We start from the raw sequence: 18,921 nt of genomic DNA on the forward strand, positions 1-18,921 counted from the left end.
AGGAACATAACGTCCTTCTGAAACAGTTTGAGATCCTGCATGCAGAGAAATCCACAAGATCAAATGCATTACACAAGCACAAGCCTCCTGTGAAAACAATAATATTACAGAAGATACTAAAGTTAGACACAGGTTTTTGAAAACATTCTTGTTTTAATTTTGTTGCATGTTCTAGTCATACAACTACTTCCAGGAGGGTTAAGATTCGAGTGACGAGTAATAGCAGATATCCACATGATCCCAAGACATCGGTTTAATTTTTCATCTTAAATATCATTACATATATACAGTCATTCATTCACTACAATATCACAAAGCAGCCTAAAAAATAGATTGTACGCAAATGATAAAATACATAAACTCTGTCATTTCCCCTAATAACTAATACTACTTAAGGAGTGACTTAGTCTATCACACTTTGTTAAACCATTCTGTGATTATTTGTATGTTTTTCATCCATTACCGAAACCACAAGTTTGCTTACTACTTTCCGGATGAATCCTTTTTGGAAATGGGAGTGGGTGGCTTTTTGGGTTGGGGGGGGGGGTTAGGGGTTACACATGCAGCTGATTTAGTGCAATATCTGATTTATGCGTCTGCCTCAGTGTGACAGTGAGGACACTGGCCTTATGTTTGTTTGTCCATCACAAAAGCACATCACGGCGTGGATATGTAAAGATTGCCCCGTTTCCCTCCGTTTAACCACTTTGGAGAAAATACAACGACAACAAACAGAACAGAGTGAGGGAAAAAGGAGAGAAAACAAGAGAGAGAATCCATTTGTGATTAAGTTACATAATGGGATATGATTCTGTAAACATCCCAAATTTAGTGTTCTTACATTTGCTTAATTGATATATATTTTTTTTAAATAAACGGGGGAATGTTAGGACAAAAACACAAAGGAACACAACACAAATACGCACGCACATGCACACGCGCACGCACACACACACACACTGAGCCCAGGACGTTAACTGTAAAATGACAACTGTAACCACGATGACTGCAACTCTGATACGCCTTTTCAGATGAAGCTCAGGCAATATACGAAACCCACTAATTGGTTTTAAGAAGGCGGGGAGGTCTATGGGCCCATTTCAGTGCAAGACAACCAGATAATTAGTGCCAGCACTGAGCTCACGTCTGATTGGTCAAAGCCGTTACAATTGCAAGCATGCCAAAACTGAAAGAGGGAGAAGGAAAAAAAACTGCTGGTGCTTGGGATGGGAAGGATTTTAATCCGGCAACACACACTGGTAATTACGCCCTGGCAGAGAATGGTTCGCATTCATAAACAAAAAAAAAAAAAAAGGCATCAATATAGATCATTTGCATTTGAGTAAAACAGAACAACCAGATTCAGAAATAGAAGAATCAGTTATTCGTTGAAATGGCAACTCTCACGCACTCGCTCTGTTTCCCAAGGTCTCAGCTTCCGATTGTCAGGTCCTGAGCTCCTTTATCATAACCGCTATCTTCAGTCATGGCCTGATATCAGCGCTTGAAGTCTTCATTCATTTTTCCCCCCCCAAGGAACTTATTTGCACACATATGCTGACATCAGCTCAGTCAACGTGACGAAACATTTCATAGATAAGTCACAGCTGCGGTAAACAGTACAGCTTCTCTCGGTGAAGGTCAGAGTTCTGGATCTGCAGTCCTGGGTCACCGGGCACTGTATTGCCTGTGTTGGCGGGAGGGGATCTTCTGTGTTTTTATGTTTCTAATCCTTCACTTGAAAATATTGAGAACAGCTTTATAAAATTGAGGGGCAACAGAAAAGATGACAATTGGTGTTCCTACGTGCCTAGAACTTTCAGCAAGATAGATCAGACAGGAAAGGGAAGGAAGAGTGACAAATAGGTAAAAAAAAAAGGAGAAATGCAATAATGAACCCCCATTTTTTATTTAGGAGTGCTGGTCTCTCAAGGTCTGACTGCCGTTGGCTCTCCTACCGGCGTCCATCTTGGCCTGCGCATATCCCGTCTGCCTGCGTGGTCTGCTGCAGAGCAAAAGGGTGGAGACCGGGAACAGAAGTGGGTGGTGGAGGTGGTGGTGGTTCCAGGATTTGGGATGGCGGTTGGCGATGCTGGGACCTTCACTGCTCCTCCAGCCAAGACGGCTTGTCCGACCCTGGAGGCTTCAGCTTGATGTTGAACTGCTTGAGCGTCTGCTCCAGCTGCTGCTGGTTGCCGGCGAAGTAGGCGGAGATGGCGTTGTGGAAGAGGAGCAGCTGTTTGTGCATCACCTTCACCTGCGGGAAGGGGCAAGCCGCGTCCGGCCAAGGGTCAGACGCACGTGAAGATGTGGCCGTCTACTTCAAAAGCGACATCTGATTGCGTAATACGTGCAAATAACTTCACACCCCAAAGTCAACAAGTGTGCAGAAGACACAGCTTGTGAGATCATCCGACCCAGGCAGGCCCCAGGTTACAAACCAGATCCGTTCCCTAAGTCCGATTTATAGATATGTCGGAAAAATATATCGTACATAATACAATTTAATATGACATAAATTACATTCTTAACAATAATTATGCAGTAAAAATAAAAGTAACTACATCCTGTACTGTACCTGCTGAAGACACGCAATGTTTTCACGAGCATCACAAAGTAGTCAGCGCTTTCGTTATTATGAAGCATTGTATTTAACCCAAATTTTCAATATAACAGGCTTTACGGCAGTCTGTCCGTAAGTCAGACCTTCTTAACCTCTCTGACTGCCTGTACTCAGAATTTTAGTTACTGACCATGGCCATAGGGAGCGGAACTGGAGGAGCAGCTGCACACTGCCTTCCAGCTAAGAAAGGCACTGGCCATGGCCATAGGGAGCGGAACTGGAGGAGCAGCTGCACACTGCCTTCCAGCTAAGAAAGGCACTGACCATGGCCATAGGGAGTGGAACTGGAGGAGCAGCTGCACACTGCCTTCCAGCTAAGAAAGGCACTGGCCATGGCCATAGGGAGCGGAACTGGAGGAGCAGCTGCACACTGCCTTCCAGCTAAGAAAGGCACTGACCATGGCCATAGATGAGGAGCATGCTGTTTTTAGGCGGGGGGAGGGTAAGAATACAGTGCAGCCCCCCTTGCCCCCCTTACCTTGTTTTCTTCCAGGAACTTAAGCTTGACCGAGACGTCACTGCGCAGTCTCTCGTACTTGTCCTTGTGGTCCTGGTACTCGTTTTGTGCCGTCTCGATGCGGGCCAGGGTGACTGCGTCCCGAGGACCCAGGTTCAGCTCCTCCAGATCCGCGCGGTACGCATCAAACTCCAGCCTGGAGGGGGGCAGGGGGGCACATTGTGAACTCTAGAATTTATGGGTTATGGCTTACTATATAAATCTACCTAATATTTTACAGTAGATCGGCAATACGGTGGATATAAAAACCATTACTATCACAGTTTTTCTGTGTACTTGCATAGCTTGATAGTGCATTAGACTACTGAAGGAACAGAGACATGGCCTGAAAACCACAGGGGATACGATTACGTCCATCAGTCTTTGGTTTAACCCAACAGGAACCAAGAAAAGGCACCAGCAGGAACTGGAGGAGACTAGTTGGTGACAGACAGATGACCCACCCACTCGATACCGAAACCAACACCGTTGGCTCTGTCCGATAGCCCAGGTCTGGCGCGCAGGGATACGCAAGGCCTTTCCTCCCACCAAACCGCTTTAATGAGCCGCATATTCTGGCTGAACTAAATTAGCCTGTTCTATCCGCACTGGTACAGTTAGTGATTCAGATAAATCTACAAAGACTGCAATGCTCTGTTCTGTTCTAGAATAATAATCATTTAAAGAAAAATTTGCCCATTCCCACTGTATGAAGATATTTGCTCTTTGTCATTTATTTATAGTCCCTTGTCTCGGACTTGTCGCATTTCCCCAGCTTCCAGATAAGATTGCCGTTTGCTGTTTGGCGGTTTGGGAGATAATATGACCCGATGCAAAGCCTGATCTCTCAGTGCTGGAACCCAAGAAGGTCAGACTAGAGGGCAGCAGCAGAACCTGTACCCATGGATGTGCGGCACAGCAACATGCAGCAGAACCCCCTCAGGGCACGGGGTCCATATCAGACATGACACTATATCAGAGAAGATCTCCACTAACGAACCGAGACACCCGACCCATCAGGGAGTTCAAGCGTTCTGTTGTAATAAAACTGACAACCCACACATACACACCCACCTAGTAGGTGAATTATATACTATTATATACTAATCCCAAATGGCTTACTGATACATTGTTCCCTGTGGGTAGTAGGGGTGTGGCTACGGGGGTGTGTGGGGGGAGTCACCCCAATTCCCACCCCAGGATCGCCACTGGTGAGTGAATACCCTCGACCCCCTTGTGCCCCAGGGGTAAAGGCGCTTGACCTTATTTACTAAAGGAGGAAGGCCTAGGGTCAGTATAGGCAATTAAAAAAATTATCTGTGGGACAACTTTTGTCACCAGTCAAAAATAGGGGCACTTACAAAATTTTGGAGGAACTTTTTTTAAAATAGTAAATAAGGCATAAACTTTGTTTTTAATGTGAAATGAGCCCAGATTATAACACATACAGTAATAAAAGCATCGTGCCAGAACAAGTACAGAAAAATGAGAAGCGTGTAATCATGTGTATAGAATATCATCTGTATGTGTGTGAGACAGACACATGTTATGTACGTACGTTGCTGTTTATGAGTGTGTGTTAGAGACAGAAATGAAAATAAAACAAAATGAATAACAAAAACTGATGGTTTAGGATTAGGATGCTGGCCTAAACTGGCAAATAGAATGAATGAATGAATAATTCTCTCTCAAAATCTTGGTGGTCATTTTTGCCCTTTGCTCCTGTTCATTTCTGCCGTTGCCCAGGGCCGGTGGTTACCTTGCATTCTCGTACATCTTGATGGTCATGAGTGTGTCCTCCATGGTCTTGTTGACCAGCGTGTTGATGCTGGATACGAAGAAGTTAATGGCGCCCAGCAGTGTCTCGCCGTTCTTGCACAGCAGCTTCTGAGTCTCTGCATTGTACCCAAACTCATCCTACACAAACACGAACACACACACAGGTATCACATCAGCTTTCATTGACTATTTCGGCCTGCGATGGGCTGGCCCCCCATCCAGGGTTGTTCCCTGCCTCGTGCCCGTTGCTTCCGGGATAGGCTCCGGACCCCCCGCGACCCAGTAGGATAAGCGGGTTGGACAATGGATGGATGGATGGATGGATGGATGGATGGATGGACTATTTCGGCCTTTATTTAGACTGCTGAGCTTCAGAGTTATCAGGATGATATTGTAGGGCAGGATTCTTCAAATCCGGACCTTGATTCCAAATCCAGGCCTTGTTTTCAGTTCCCCCAGGTAGTTAGTTTAATAATTACTGATTCTGATTGGTCAGAGTCTTCACAACTGACTGACAAGTAAAGGAAGGCTGGAAAACCAGCAGTGCTCGGACCTCAAGGACCGGGAGTTGAATAACCCTGTTGTAGGGGATGCTGGTCGAGTGCAAATGAAAAAAAAATTAATTGCTTCCATTTGATAATTAATGGGTGTCCATTTACAGCATAGATGCAGGTTCTTAAGTTTGTAGATGTAGATGAATTATACGTATCTTACATCTATACAGACTGTTATATGAGTTTTATATGACTGAGGCTATAAAATAAATGAATCCATACATAAACGAGGCGTGTGAGAGTTACCCGGAGCTCCGGCGACTTCTGGCTGAGGTCGGCGAAGGTGTCGCCCAGCGCGTGCTGCGTCTGCACCATGCTGTAGAAGTGGTTGGTGAGCGCCCGCGCCAGCCGCAGCACGTTCTCATACTTGCGCTTGGTGTCCCGCAGCACGTCGATCTGTGCCTCCAGCTCCAGGTCCACCGTCCTGGAGCCCCGGCCAAAGCGCTCCGAGATCATCTGCTTGGTGCACTGCAAGTGAGGGGGACTGACTTTATCCATCCAAGGCGGACTCAAATAATCTGACATTCACAGGTCAGGCAGACTAGGTTTACACTGAGGTTGTAACATATTAATTTATGTTCCCCAATAGGAGAATACATATAGCTTTGGGACAAGTCCACTGCCACCACAGACAGTTTGTTAGCATAATAACTTAAAAAGTATTTGACAGATCTATTTCCAACTTCACAGACACATTGTATGGGTGAAGCTCTAGAACGCGTACAATTTTGAGACAAATCGAACCAAAATTGAAGCAGCACTAAATAGTGGTAGCACATGAAAGGACATATACAGATGCAGTTCTGGTGAATCTGATTATGTTGAGACGAGTCACACGAAGTTGGACTTTTAATAAAGATTTTTGTTAAGGGGGAGGTGAAGAGAGAGTATAGGAGGCCTAAGACTGTATAGGTTGGGGGTGTTGGAGGAGCAGGGATTCAAATGGGGGAGGGGGGCGTCCAGGGAATACACTGTCGACAGTGTAATGTAAATGTAAAAAATATATATATAAAAAGAGAGATAAGAAGGAGAGAGAGTCTGGACACAGGAGAGCCAGAGAAGGGAAACGGGGGTGGGAACAGGGTTTGAATTATAGGGAAACAAAGGATGTGAGTGGATGAGAGGCAGAGAAAAGCTTTGTGTAGTAATGGCATTCAGAAGCTCCATGATGGAGAATGAAGAGGAGTTAGGAGTGATGTGTGACTGGTGGAAGAATTCACACTGTGAGACCCATAGTGGGAGTGAGGCTGTCAATCACCCACTAGTTTGAGCCATTTCTCATTGGCTACTTGATCACTTCTCATTGGGTTACACCAATGATTGACAGCAAAGAATAACTATGGTGGGTTTAATGCTATCAAAATGTTATTTTTTCCCCAACACCAGTGGCAACCAAGAAGGAAGGAGATATGGGTAGGAGCAGGAACAGGATGTGAATCTACTTTAGTCCCAAGAAGGAAGGAGATATGGGTAGATGCAGGAACAGGAAGTGAATCTACTTTAGTCCCAAGAAGGAAGGAGATATGGGTAGATGCAGGAACAGGAAGTGAATCTACTTTAGTCCCAAGAAGGAAGGAGATATGGGTAGATGCAGGAACAGGAAGTGAATCTACTTTAGTCCCAAGAAGGAAGGAGATATTGGTAGGAGCAGAAACAGGATGTGAATCTACTTTAATCCTGAAAAGTGCCAGCTGTGTTTTTTTTGGGCTGAAAAATTACACAGTCCTGAGATATCAAATCAATTAAGCACACAAGACCAATTTTATCTAAAGATACAAGCGGAGCAGGGGGTTGTTTTCTCGGTGGTACCTTGTAGGTGTTGAGGCCCCACTTCTTCATAATGTCAAACTTCTCCACAGCGACGCCCCTGGTGGCCTCCTCAGCCATTGCTGACGAACTGGTGCTGCTGTGGTGCATGGTGGATCCTGTGGATGCAGAGCATCATGCTGGTCAGGCTGTCCTGTCAACTCGCACGCAAGAAGCACCGCCATCTGTAGTCTGCCAGCCAAAACAAACGTGGCTGAGATTTCGGTCTTGCAGTCGGGTACTGTTCCCATACACACGCACACACACACACACGCACACAAAGAAACAGCCTGCCCCGTGCCTCCAAATTCTACCCATGGCCCAATACCGCCACCACACTGAAGCAGGATGAAGTGCAGCGGTTTGACGGGGCACAGTAGGTGGCAGGTGATGTCATGGTGGATGAGGGGCAGTGTGGTATGTGTGTGTGTGAGGGGGGGGGGGTTCCTCACAGTACCTGGAAAGCTGTTGTAGTGGCTGGCTATCCGGCTGGCGGCCAACCCGCTGGGGGGGGTTATAATCCCCATTGATTTCATACGCAGGTCTGGATGGGGAGTGGGCGGGGAGGTGGTTTGGGCAGGGGTCCGGGTGACAGGTGTGGTAGGTAATAGGGTTAAAATGGTGGAGAGGATTGGTAAGGAGTAGGGGATGTCATGGGGGGGGGGCACGGAGGGGTATTGTTTCAAGCATTTATTGCCATTAGGAGTGGAGTGGTAGATATATAAATAGTTAAAAAAATATGATTAAATGGGAAAATTATACCAGGTCAGATTAAGACGGGATGGAGGGGGGGGGGTGGTTAAAGATCATTACACAGAAAAGAGATGGAACACGGGACAGAATGTGAGAATTAGTGAGCACACCAAACAAGCAGGATGAACATTCAGTTTGTTTCTACGCAGAGACAAGGAAATGAAAGCCATGTAAATTTACGCTCCATCTCACACAATCAGATACACACTGTTCATACAGAGACAAGGAAACGGAGCCGGAAAGATCACGGACGGACAGGTGCGTATGTACAGCTCAGCCCCAGCAACCCATAACCAACAACAGCGTGGCTCTTAAGCGCGAGCTCACATCTGGGAACGGTGCCGCTGCGTCGGACAGGCTCTTGGTGAGAGTTTACCATCCGAGTGCCAGCAGGCTCTCTCACGGTTAAAGGACGCTTTGCTTTTGGGTGATGGGAATGAACTGGGAAAGCAAAACCACAAACACTCCCCTAGAGAAAAAGTCAGACACTGATTGGTGATTACAAAGCCTTAACCACTCCCACCAGAAAGACAGGAACAGCCGATTGGACAAGACCAGGTTACATCCTGCGGAAAGGCAAGACGTGGTTTGAGACAAAAAAGGAGTTTCCCCTTGAGACTGATTAAAGAGGAGAGCATGTGATTTTGGGAAGTAGGAGGAGACACCTTGTCCAGGGGCTGGGATACGTCTGCCTCCCAGATATCCTGGGTTGAGATGGATGGCGGGCCCTGGGGAGGGGGGTATCAGCGCAGGGGATCTGTTAGTGATGCCTGGGGGAGCGTGATGGGCAAGGCCAGCAGCGCAAAGGGAAAGGCAAAGAGGACACCTGCTAAAGGGAAGGCACACGTGGCCGCAAAGTGTTACATACAGACATTACACATTCAACATATACATGTCATATGTGGAAAACGAGCAAACTGCCCATTTATACAATCACTTCTGCGATATAGCCATCCACCTTCTGTACCCACCTGTGCTATTTACAAGACGGGACCCCAACCCATTGCAGGACACATTCACATACCATTCTCACATGCGAGCGTGGGGGGCAGGTGATGATGTGACCTTTTTGGACTGTGCGAGGAAACCCCATGAGAACATGCAAACTCCTCACACATGGAGCCATAGTTAATTACCTGAAAGGAGGTCATGTACCTATTCTGTTGTGGGCAGATCGAGACTACAAGCTTGTTTAAGCACATATTTTGGGGGGGGGGGGTATTTATAGTAGACTGTTACAAATGGCAAATTAACCATCATGCAAGCAAACCTGTGGCACACAAGTGATAAGGAGAGAGAAGAAAAGTGTGTAAATAGTTCCACAAAATGACTAAAGTGGGTAAAGTGGAGGGGGAGTCGCCCCCTAAATTCACTCTCTGGAGGTTCAAACACACCCACCCTCGTTGGTATGAACCAAAAAGCAACGATCTTTACCTTTTATGGCTTAACTTTAGAAACAGCCATGAACTGTTTACTTACAAAAACACCACCGGCCATATTTGGGCTAGTCGGCTGACTGCTTTGTGGGGCTGCATTCAGAACGCAAGTGGTCAAAAGGTCCTCTCTTTTTCAATACAAGTTACAAGACGCTATGGGTTTTTGTATCCAATAAAAATGTAACTTCCTGGGGTGGGGGGAGAGGGGGTGGGTGGCAGTGATCACCGAGTCTGTATTGAGATCGTCTTTCATTATTTGAAGCTGCAAAGACTCATGGGAAACAAGATGGCTGCAGAACAGAGGCACCAAATGGGCTAGATGTGGCAGAGGGAAGTAGAACAACATGGTAGGTGTTTGTGGCTCTAATATTCCCCTTTTCTTCTCCAGGGAGGTGTGGGGTCAGGACCGGCAAGGTCACAGGTTCAAATCCCATGGATGGCAGAGTGATGTCACTTTTGGACACTTAAGTAAGGCCCCTAACCGTAGTTCCTCCAGGGCCTGGTGGACTCTGCTCTCTCAATTATACTATGGATAAAGCACCTGCTATATAAATCAATGTGAATGTTTGTATGTGCATGCGAGCAGGTTTACCTATCCTGATGGGGACATAATGTCACCATAACGTGATAAATATCCGTTTTTTTTCCCCTTATGGGGGCCGGTTTCCTGGTCCCCATAAGGGAAAACTCTATTTTATAAAAATCGGTTTTTTATAAAAACCGATTTGCATTTTATACTGATAAAATGCAAAAACTCTTGTATTTTGTTAGGTTACTTATGGTTAGGGCAGGGTAGGGGTTAAGGTTGTCATAGTTAGCGTTAGCATTTTTCCCATTGAAATGAATAAGCAGTCCCCATAAGGGGGGGGGGGGGGTGTTACCTTTAATGGAGCTGGTTGGGATGATGCCCTCTGCAGTGCCTCCATAACCGCCTGAGACGATGCTGGTCTCGTTTAGGTTTGGCCCGGACACCATCACCTGTTGGAGATCCTGCATCAGATGGGGGGGGGGGGGGGCGGGGGGGCGCAGCATTGGGGGGAGTAGATCATTCAACAGCAGAAATGAGAGCGATAACAAGATAATGAGAACAAGAGCCCATTCACTCTCTCAGGGAATGCAGAGAAGCCACACAGTAACTCTGACAGGGATTAACAGAATAGTAGCTGCATTGTGTATGTCTACGACCCCCTCCTCTCTGTCTACACTCCTCCACCCTACCCTTTATTTCTACGCCCCCACCCCTTGGGATATCACGAGTCATGGTTTGATTTACTCACACAAGGTAAAGTGTAGATATTGTGTGTGAAGCAGGGGTACAGCTTACACAGTGAAACGAATGGGCTAAAATTACACTAATATTTAATTAGAAGCTGCATTCCCCTCAGACAGAGCTCACAATGTCACACGGATGTCTTGCGGTCTGAAGCAGAACCGTATTCTGTGGGGCAGGAGACGGCAGAGAGAGTAAACCCCACATTGCAAAGGACGCCGTTTTGTCATAAAGGCCCCCCATACAAACGAGGGGGGGGGTCATAAAATACAGCGATAAGAGGGATAACGTTTGCCTTGGGCACATAGTACCAGTCAATAGTCTAGATACATCTACTGAAAATTTTCCACAAGATAACGACCCTAAGCAAACCTATATAGTGAGTATTATCTTGTGAATGAGGAAAGATATGGAGTGCTGTGATGGATGATCTGGCCCCCACAACCCCCCACAATCCCCCAAAACACTACAGAGCTGGATTGGGAGGAGCTGAATCGAAGAGTAAGAGCAAGGCAGCCAACTTGTGCCCAGTACTTGTGGAAACTCCATCAGGACTGTTGGAGAAGCATTCCAGGTGGCTACATCTGGAAGCTGGTTGGAAGAATAGCAAGAGTCTGCAATGCTGTCATTTAGAAGAGTTTACAATTTGAGAAAATTCAAAAGATGCTGAACAATTTGCTTGTAGGGCTGAACGATTTGGGGAAAATATATAATTGTGATTTTTCTGACATATTGCAATCGTGATGTCATGCTTGGGTTCAGTATTTACTGTGTAATAGATTTTAAACATGTTGCTCAGCATTACTATATGAGATACCATCAAACGATTTACTGCTCTATATTCTAGTGCAAGGATGGTAAGATTCACCAATTCACATCCGGTGCACTGGCATAAAAGTTCACAATGCGTTTGCCCCTGTTAAAAAAGCATGCATCGGGTACAATTTGGAATGAATTTGAGGTCCACTGTTTCTACCATCTTTTTGTCTGTAAAATCTGATTTATTAATATATAATTATTAGAATATTAAAATGGCACTTTTCTAGTTAATTTATAAAAATGCTGCCTGCTTATGAAAAACCACAGAAATGAAATCAAACTGTGTGTAACCTACTGAATTACATTCATTCATATGTTCATGTCTCATTCTGATGAATCAAATTACTGACTGGCACACGAGGAGCGTGGCACTTCTGATTGGTGATCATGACTGGCACACGAGGAGCGTGGCACTTCTGATTGGTGATAATAACTCACATAAAGAGGACTGCAAGAATTTGTAAAAATATTCTCACAACAGTTTTAAACCCTGGGTCATACATGCTGTATAATTCATATCGTAAATTGTAGTCTTTGTGATTTGCTTATTGCGTTGCTTCAAAACGTGATTTCAATGTGAAACTGATAAATCGTTCAGCCCTGTTCTCTTGGTTGTTGCAATATTTGTCATGTATTACCTCATTGCCTCAAGGCCTTTTACTATAAGGTGAATAACCGCTAAAAGTGAGACAAATGCATTAAAAGCTGGTGTGTCCAGACTTTTGACTGGTACTGAAACAGTGCTTCAGCAATATCCCACATTCCTGCAATACCAATAAAATTATTTTGCAATTGCAACGAGAAAGATCCGAATTTAAAATCCCAATCAAGCAGATCCCCTAAATTACTAAAGGACTGGCATCCCACCAAAACACAGAAAATTATACGCAGTAGGTGGCGCAGTGGTTAAGGTGAGCAGGTGTTACCAGATGGTGGTTTAAAGATCTGGAGGGGGAGCAAATGTACCTTTGAGCGACTGCTTTAGCTAATAAAAAACCAAGGTGTGTATGTCTATAGGTCCAAATGTCATGACTACATAAGTCATTTAGGACAAAGTACTTTCCTAAGTAAAATACAAGAATAAATTTAAGATGTGGAGACTTATAAGGCAGGGCTGGCTGAAGTGAATGGAATACCTTTAAAAAGGGCAGTCTGACTGTCAAGGGGCTATTTTCACAGACCGCATAATCAGAGTTAGCTAACATCAACGAGAAGAGCCAGCTCCCATGATGCAGTGGGTTTGATTCCGGTGTCCTCTTTCCAGCATAATATTACTAACAGACCATAGACATGCACATGTACATAAAAGCATTAATAAACACCCATCAAACAAACTAAAATTCTGTTATGAACCAGGCCAACATACCAACACCGTATGCTAGTATGAAATGACAGCATTAATACAGGATGCTTTTCAAATCCTTCCTTATAGGGACAGATTCACCAAAGGATCATTATACAGTCATTCATCGCATAAAGACGTTTTGGCCGCACGCATGACGGCGGTCGCATAAGATTATAAAGGACCTGAAAAACTCCTAGTGCCTAGTGACATCATAAGTGCCATAACATCATTGCACAATGCATTACTGGCGTGTTTGCGGTGATGCTGATGTAAACAAATCGACTGCACTGCCAGTAATATAGAAGTTTAGCACATACAATTATGTACAGTACATCATATTTGCTTATTATCAATATCAAGTATGTTACTACTTTTTGTATTAACTATATTGTACTTTTTATCGTTATTTAGGTCAGGGGTCTCCAACTCCGGTCCTGGAGAGCTACTGTCCAGTAGGTTTTCTATCCTACCTGGCTTCTGATGGGACAGACCTGTTCTCAGGTACATACCAGGAACAGGTGTGGCTCATCAGAACCCAGGAAGATTTAGGTTACACAATACAATCTAGGTGTGCAGTAGACTACACCATCCAGGTGTGTGTAAGTGCACTGTATGTGTGCAAAACAACGAACTCGCCTCACGGCACGTATCCCATAATAAATCCCCGTCGTTAAACGACGCATGGCTGTATATCATCAAAACATCTAAACATTTTTGAAAAGCATCCTATAACTTAAAAGAGTGTTAGTCTGCATGCGCCTCTAATACACGCACACGCACACACAGGCACACACAGGAGGAACACCCCCACCCCAAAAAGGCCCACACAGGAACCCCCAGACCTCCGGTCCGACCCCCTTCCTCACCCTGGTCACTGTGGGGTTCCCTACCTTCTCATTTATGCGCCACTGACCTTGTGCAGCCTGTATTGAGGGAAAAAAAAAATAAAGGAAAAAAAATACACAGGACAAATGATAAACAGGAAGGCGCAAAACCAAAACAAAAAAAAACAATGGAGGAGAGACATAGGAAACGAAAGATAAAGTTGGCAAATTATAAAACTAAAAGAAGCGTGTTGCTAAAGAAATGCACTGGAGTAGAAGGTGAAATTGTTTCTGACACAAAATGCTCCCTCTGCCCCCATGGACAGCAGAATCCACAGCGAGACAAAAGGTTCTCAGACCATACGAGATGGCAAAAAGGCCACGGACAACAATAGGGCTTTTCAGAGCCGGTATAAAATCTGCCGCACCATGATGGCGGAAAATAACGTGAAATAGCGCTGGGAGGCCGAAGCACATTTTGGTAACTAGCAGGTGTTCAGGTCTGAGACAGCAGGGAGGTGCTGTCAGTGCCGTCTGTTATACTGCTGGAAAGGGCCCAGGAGTGACCCCCCCAATCCCCCCCCGAGACCCTCAGAAGATCGTAGCCTGCCTGATCTCCGGCTTACAGTCATGCTGTCGACCGTTCCTGTCCGACTGGCCCCAGCGGCAATGCCAATGTCCTGAAAAGTGTTATGAAACCCAAGTCCACCCCACCCCTAAATTCCTGATTGTACATGCCATGACAATAAACTAGATTTGCTGGGGGGGGGGAATCAATAAGAACCAAAAACCCACACCTACCATCGCAGTGCTGCACCTGCATTTCTTCTCTTATTTGAATCAGTTCTTGTATTATCACCGGAGGGACACTCACTGATCATACTGGTGCTTTCAAACCACACATATTCCAGTATCCATGCCACCACAACCACTCATTACTGAGCATTTTCTATTATGAACAAATGTTGCCACTGGTGATATTTCGCAGTGCCAGATCCTTGGAAGAACCTGCTGTCAAAGAATAAAACTGATTTTTTTTTTTTCCCAGAATGGAGAGAAAGACATTTTTGCTGATTCTGCAGTGGATTCCCTCCCAGATTCCCCAAAGTAACCAAACCACAAAAATCATCACGGGTCTTTCACTGTGATCTCAGGGAAGCTGAAGGGTATTTGGGCATATTGGCAGCTGTGGGGGTGGGGGCTTAAAAACACAGAGAGGGGTCACAGCCCTTTCAGATCAAGCCCCACCCAGGAACCTGTCCGCAAGCCTTTCGTCCGACAAAACTCACTGACGGACTAATTACCCTTCCGATAAATAATGTCACATAAAGGCGGCACATTGTGCACGAGGCAACCCGCTGCTTTTCAGCAAGGAGGCTATCAGACGGCACCGAGCAGATGGGGAGGCGGCGGCGAGAGCAGCCAGTGGGCGTTTGGGTCCAGAACCCAAAAGGGATGCCGAGACCAAGCAAGCTGGTCCGAAAGTTCTGCAGCACAAAAGCAGACCAGACCATTGAACATACAAGCAGCACAAATGTCTGAACGAAAATTAAATAAACTGTGACAAAGAAACACACACATAAAGCCAGCAGAAAGGCTAAGAAGGCCAGCCCTCCACTCAGTTGACACACCAGTTTACCTGCACTCCCAGAATGTACATAACTGGGCAAACAGCTAAGCTTGTCCCGGATCTGGAGCCACTTTTGTTTGCCTAAGTGAGCAGGCCGTGCGAGTGGCCATTACGCACTGCAGCCCGGCCCATGGGAACGACTATGAATCCCTCCCATTCTAAGAGGCCGAGTCACCTCACTAGTGGCATTTTGGGAAACACCCTGACAGCGAGAAGAGTGGCTTTAAGGAATGGGAATCCAGAAATGCACTGAAATACACACTGCACACCCGCTCTCTTAACAACAGACGTCTGAGAACTGGATTACTGGATTATAGTCTTTGCCCTGCTTCTTTTCCAGTGCAGAGTACACATCTGTTGAACTGCCTAAAATAATCCTTATTGTCACACACATACACACACACAGAAACGTCACCTGTTGGCCAACTAATTCTTTCTCAGAGTTTTTAAAAGCAAGCCGTCCTAAAGACTTTGAGCACGGCACAGGTCTTATCAGCTCACCAAGGACAAATATCCAAATAGAGTCGAGTCACGTTAAAGAGGCAGATGGGGTGCCGAATGCCACCCCATGCTATGTTAATCTCCACGGTACATTTACCCTGTATGACCTCTTAAATGAAATATGCACAATAACGTGGAAATGAATAGAGATGTTCATTTTACTTCAGCAGGACTGATGGACAGACAGCGACACATCCTCCCCAGCAGCCCCCCAGGTCTTCTCCCAATGACCAAAACACAGCACCCCCTACAGGGAGGAAACAGGAAGGTCACGCACCTGTTCGAGGCTGTCGTCCTCTGGGAGAGCCCTGGTGTCTCCGTTGCTATTGATGGGTATCTCCATAGTGGCTGCCTTGCTCATTATGCTCTCAGCCATGCTGGCAAACTATGGCCTGGGGGAGGCAAGGGGGTGTGGCTAAAATGAAAAAAAAGAAAGAAACAGATCTTCCCTTTTTCCTTAAAGCAGTGCCCTGCCTTATCAGAATGATCAAAGACCTTTGGACCAAAATGAAGATGTCAATCAGCATACCTCTACTTCTTCACCTCACTTCCTTCTAACATCCTAAGTGAGCGTTTCCCAAACCAGTCCTCAGGCCACACTGCACGGGTCCACGTTTTAGTTTTATCCCAGTTCCCAGCACACCTGTAAGGTATTTAGAGCTTAGGTCAGGTGTGCTGGGAACTGGGATAAAACAAAAACGTGGATCCGGCCAGCACTGCTTTGGGAAACACTACCCTAAGTAATTAAACCTCCGAGCCCCTAGTAAACATGGAGAAATGCTGAATATTTCTGGTAATTTCACTGTTTTGCGCACTAGAAGTTAAAAGTTAGGTTCGCTGGTACCTCAGTGGGGGGGGTACCAATAAAATTAATCGAAGCGCGACAGGGAAGCGTAAGTTTGCGCACTGGGCTGGGGGTGAGAACGGCGGGACCAGCTCCTCCACACGGCGTTTCATAACGTCCTTTCCGACCCTGTTTACTCAGCTCTTAAAGGCGGGGGGGCTGGTAAACAACATACTGCCGGACTCACAATGGCAGGTGCAGCCGGAGCTGGAGATTTTCACAGCAGCCCTCCGTTACAGTGCAATTCAATGGATGCCACCAGTCACTCGCAAAGTCCATTAAAATGGGAATCTTAAATAAGACTACATTTTAAAAAAAGTTATAAATCATAATAACATAGCACAGATGAGCGTTAAAGAAATAAGTAACTGAAATTCCCACGTCGTTCCCCTTTATTTCTCGGTGAATTTCTTGAATAGGAATTATTTCCATCAAGTGCACTAACGGAGAGACTGAACCTTATAAATGTCTGTAGGTATCCAGCGTTCACCCTAACGGTGCTTAGAGAGACTTACACATCACAGGCGATTCTACACCTCAGCGGTTCTTTCTCACTTACAGGGTCAAATAGCAGAGTCGCCACTGCTGCACAAAGTGATCGGGGGGGAAATAACTGAACACAAATGTAACATAACGCGCTTCCAGATATTAATATGAGATTAGCCTATATCAGACCACTACCTGGTACATAGCTCTCCGGGGCTCGGCTGTCCATAACGTGTAAATGTTGATAATAGGAGTGCATGGACTAAGAAGACAATCTTTAACAAACATCTTGGCACAAACCTTCATGGTCTGCTCTGGGAAACTGACCTAGTGTGTCAGTAAACAGCTACCGTGTACTTGTAACGAAATCTCAGTGCTACTTATAATATGAGTGATATCATCTGCCGTTTTTGTAACTTGTTGCGTGTTTTATTTGGCCTCAGGTGTGAAAGCGCCTCCTGATCGCACGGAACGGCCAGGGACCGACCGGTCGCCCGCAGCACCTCCCCTGCCACATCCGGCTCCCTATCAGCAGATCCCCGTTACTACACAACCTTGCATGGCATGCAGATTTGGGGCAAACTGAATGTTTATTGCAAGAAGCCGCGTTTTATTTTTTCCCCCCTGATCTCCACACCTGAAGACGTAAAGTGACGGAGCCGGCAGTCGGGATGTCCTCCCGCAAAGGCCCCGCTCACGAAAAACAGCCATTATCTGCACCCAGCGGCGAACGGGTTCGCGTTTTATTTAATGTTTATTTCTGCTGCCGACGTCGCAAAAGGCCGATCTGCGATCGCGACCCACTCGGCTGGGCTCACTTCGGTTCGCACGCCACATACCTTATATTATTCATAAGGCAGCCTTACCTCACCCGTGTCAAAGCCCAGGCTTCCCAATTAGACAGACGAGCCAACCAGTGTGTTCCACCAGTGCTTACGATGAGAAGGCAGTCTCCGAGAACCCGTATTTTTTTTCCTTAACCCGAACAAGACTCACGACTACATACATTCACAAAATGATAGTTTGTCTGTTTCCCCCGTTATGTTGTCTTAATGCATAACTGCCTGATTCCCCCCCTTCGCCGCCTTCTTGCCTTTTTTGTGTATGTTAACCAGTCGCTGGCTACGTCCAGCCCACTTTCTTCAGACCGGCACCGTCGAGCGGAACTGACGACATGCGGGGGCTCGGCGGCTCCGGGATCGCGGTCCGGCTTGAAGGCTCCGCGGAGCCCCGGCGCGGCGAGGTTAAACCCGGCAGGGAGCGCTGCGTCCTGTTACATTCTATAGACCTATTTTATTTACTTTTTGTTTTTTTTACAGAAAATTAAATCAAGCTGTTTTTCAAATAAATTACCTATTTCGAATTGAAATGTAACTTTAGTAAGTATGTAGTATTACTACAAAGCCTGCGGTTCTTGTCTTTCAAATGTTTCTTGAAATGCACTTCATATAGATTGTTTTTTTAATATTTATGAAGGGCATTTGACATTTTTGCAAAGGTACCCGTAATTCAAATTTGATTTTATTTTAAATCGAGTATTTCCTTTCGATTACCTTATGACAACATAATCAAGTGCTTGTGTTTTAAGTTCAGTGTTTGCACCTCATACATTTAAATATAATGACATATAAATGCTGTCATTGTGTATTGTGTTATTGTGTATGCTTTCTCCGGATGGTGTCAGTATAATCCCAGGTAAAAAAAAAATGTGGGAACAGGCGCTTACATATGCATCTAGTCCGCGCGTCGGTTCTG

General features: G+C 45.7%; 1 protein-coding gene across 10 annotated transcripts; it reads right to left on the reverse strand.

Annotated features, from left to right (window-relative positions):
• Positions 1-1,221: 1,221 nt before the first annotated feature.
• arfip2b (ADP-ribosylation factor interacting protein 2b) lies at positions 1,222-18,404 on the reverse strand. 10 transcript variants are annotated; one of them, XM_072701906.1, is made up of 10 exons: positions 18,260-18,404; positions 16,114-16,228; positions 13,748-13,804; positions 10,329-10,437; positions 8,677-8,739; positions 7,262-7,377; positions 5,699-5,920; positions 4,879-5,036; positions 3,102-3,276; positions 1,222-2,257 (listed from the first exon to the last, which is right to left on the reverse strand). In XM_072701906.1, exons 2-10 carry the CDS (start codon positions 16,210-16,212, stop codon positions 2,102-2,104), a joined length of 1,155 nt encoding a protein of 384 aa, XP_072558007.1. In that variant the 5' UTR covers positions 16,213-16,228; positions 18,260-18,404; the 3' UTR covers positions 1,222-2,101. The 10 variants fall into 10 exon arrangements, with proteins under 10 accessions (XP_072558007.1, XP_023661108.1, XP_023661106.1 ...); XM_023805340.2 differs by having other exon boundaries at positions 18,033-18,404; XM_023805338.2 differs by having other exon boundaries at positions 16,114-16,251; positions 18,260-18,403.
• Between the last annotated feature and the right edge of the window lie 517 nt (positions 18,405-18,921).

Source organism: Paramormyrops kingsleyae, chromosome 18 (assembly GCF_048594095.1).
Source record: "Paramormyrops kingsleyae isolate MSU_618 chromosome 18, PKINGS_0.4, whole genome shotgun sequence".
NCBI lineage: Eukaryota > Metazoa > Chordata > Actinopteri > Osteoglossiformes > Mormyridae > Paramormyrops > Paramormyrops kingsleyae.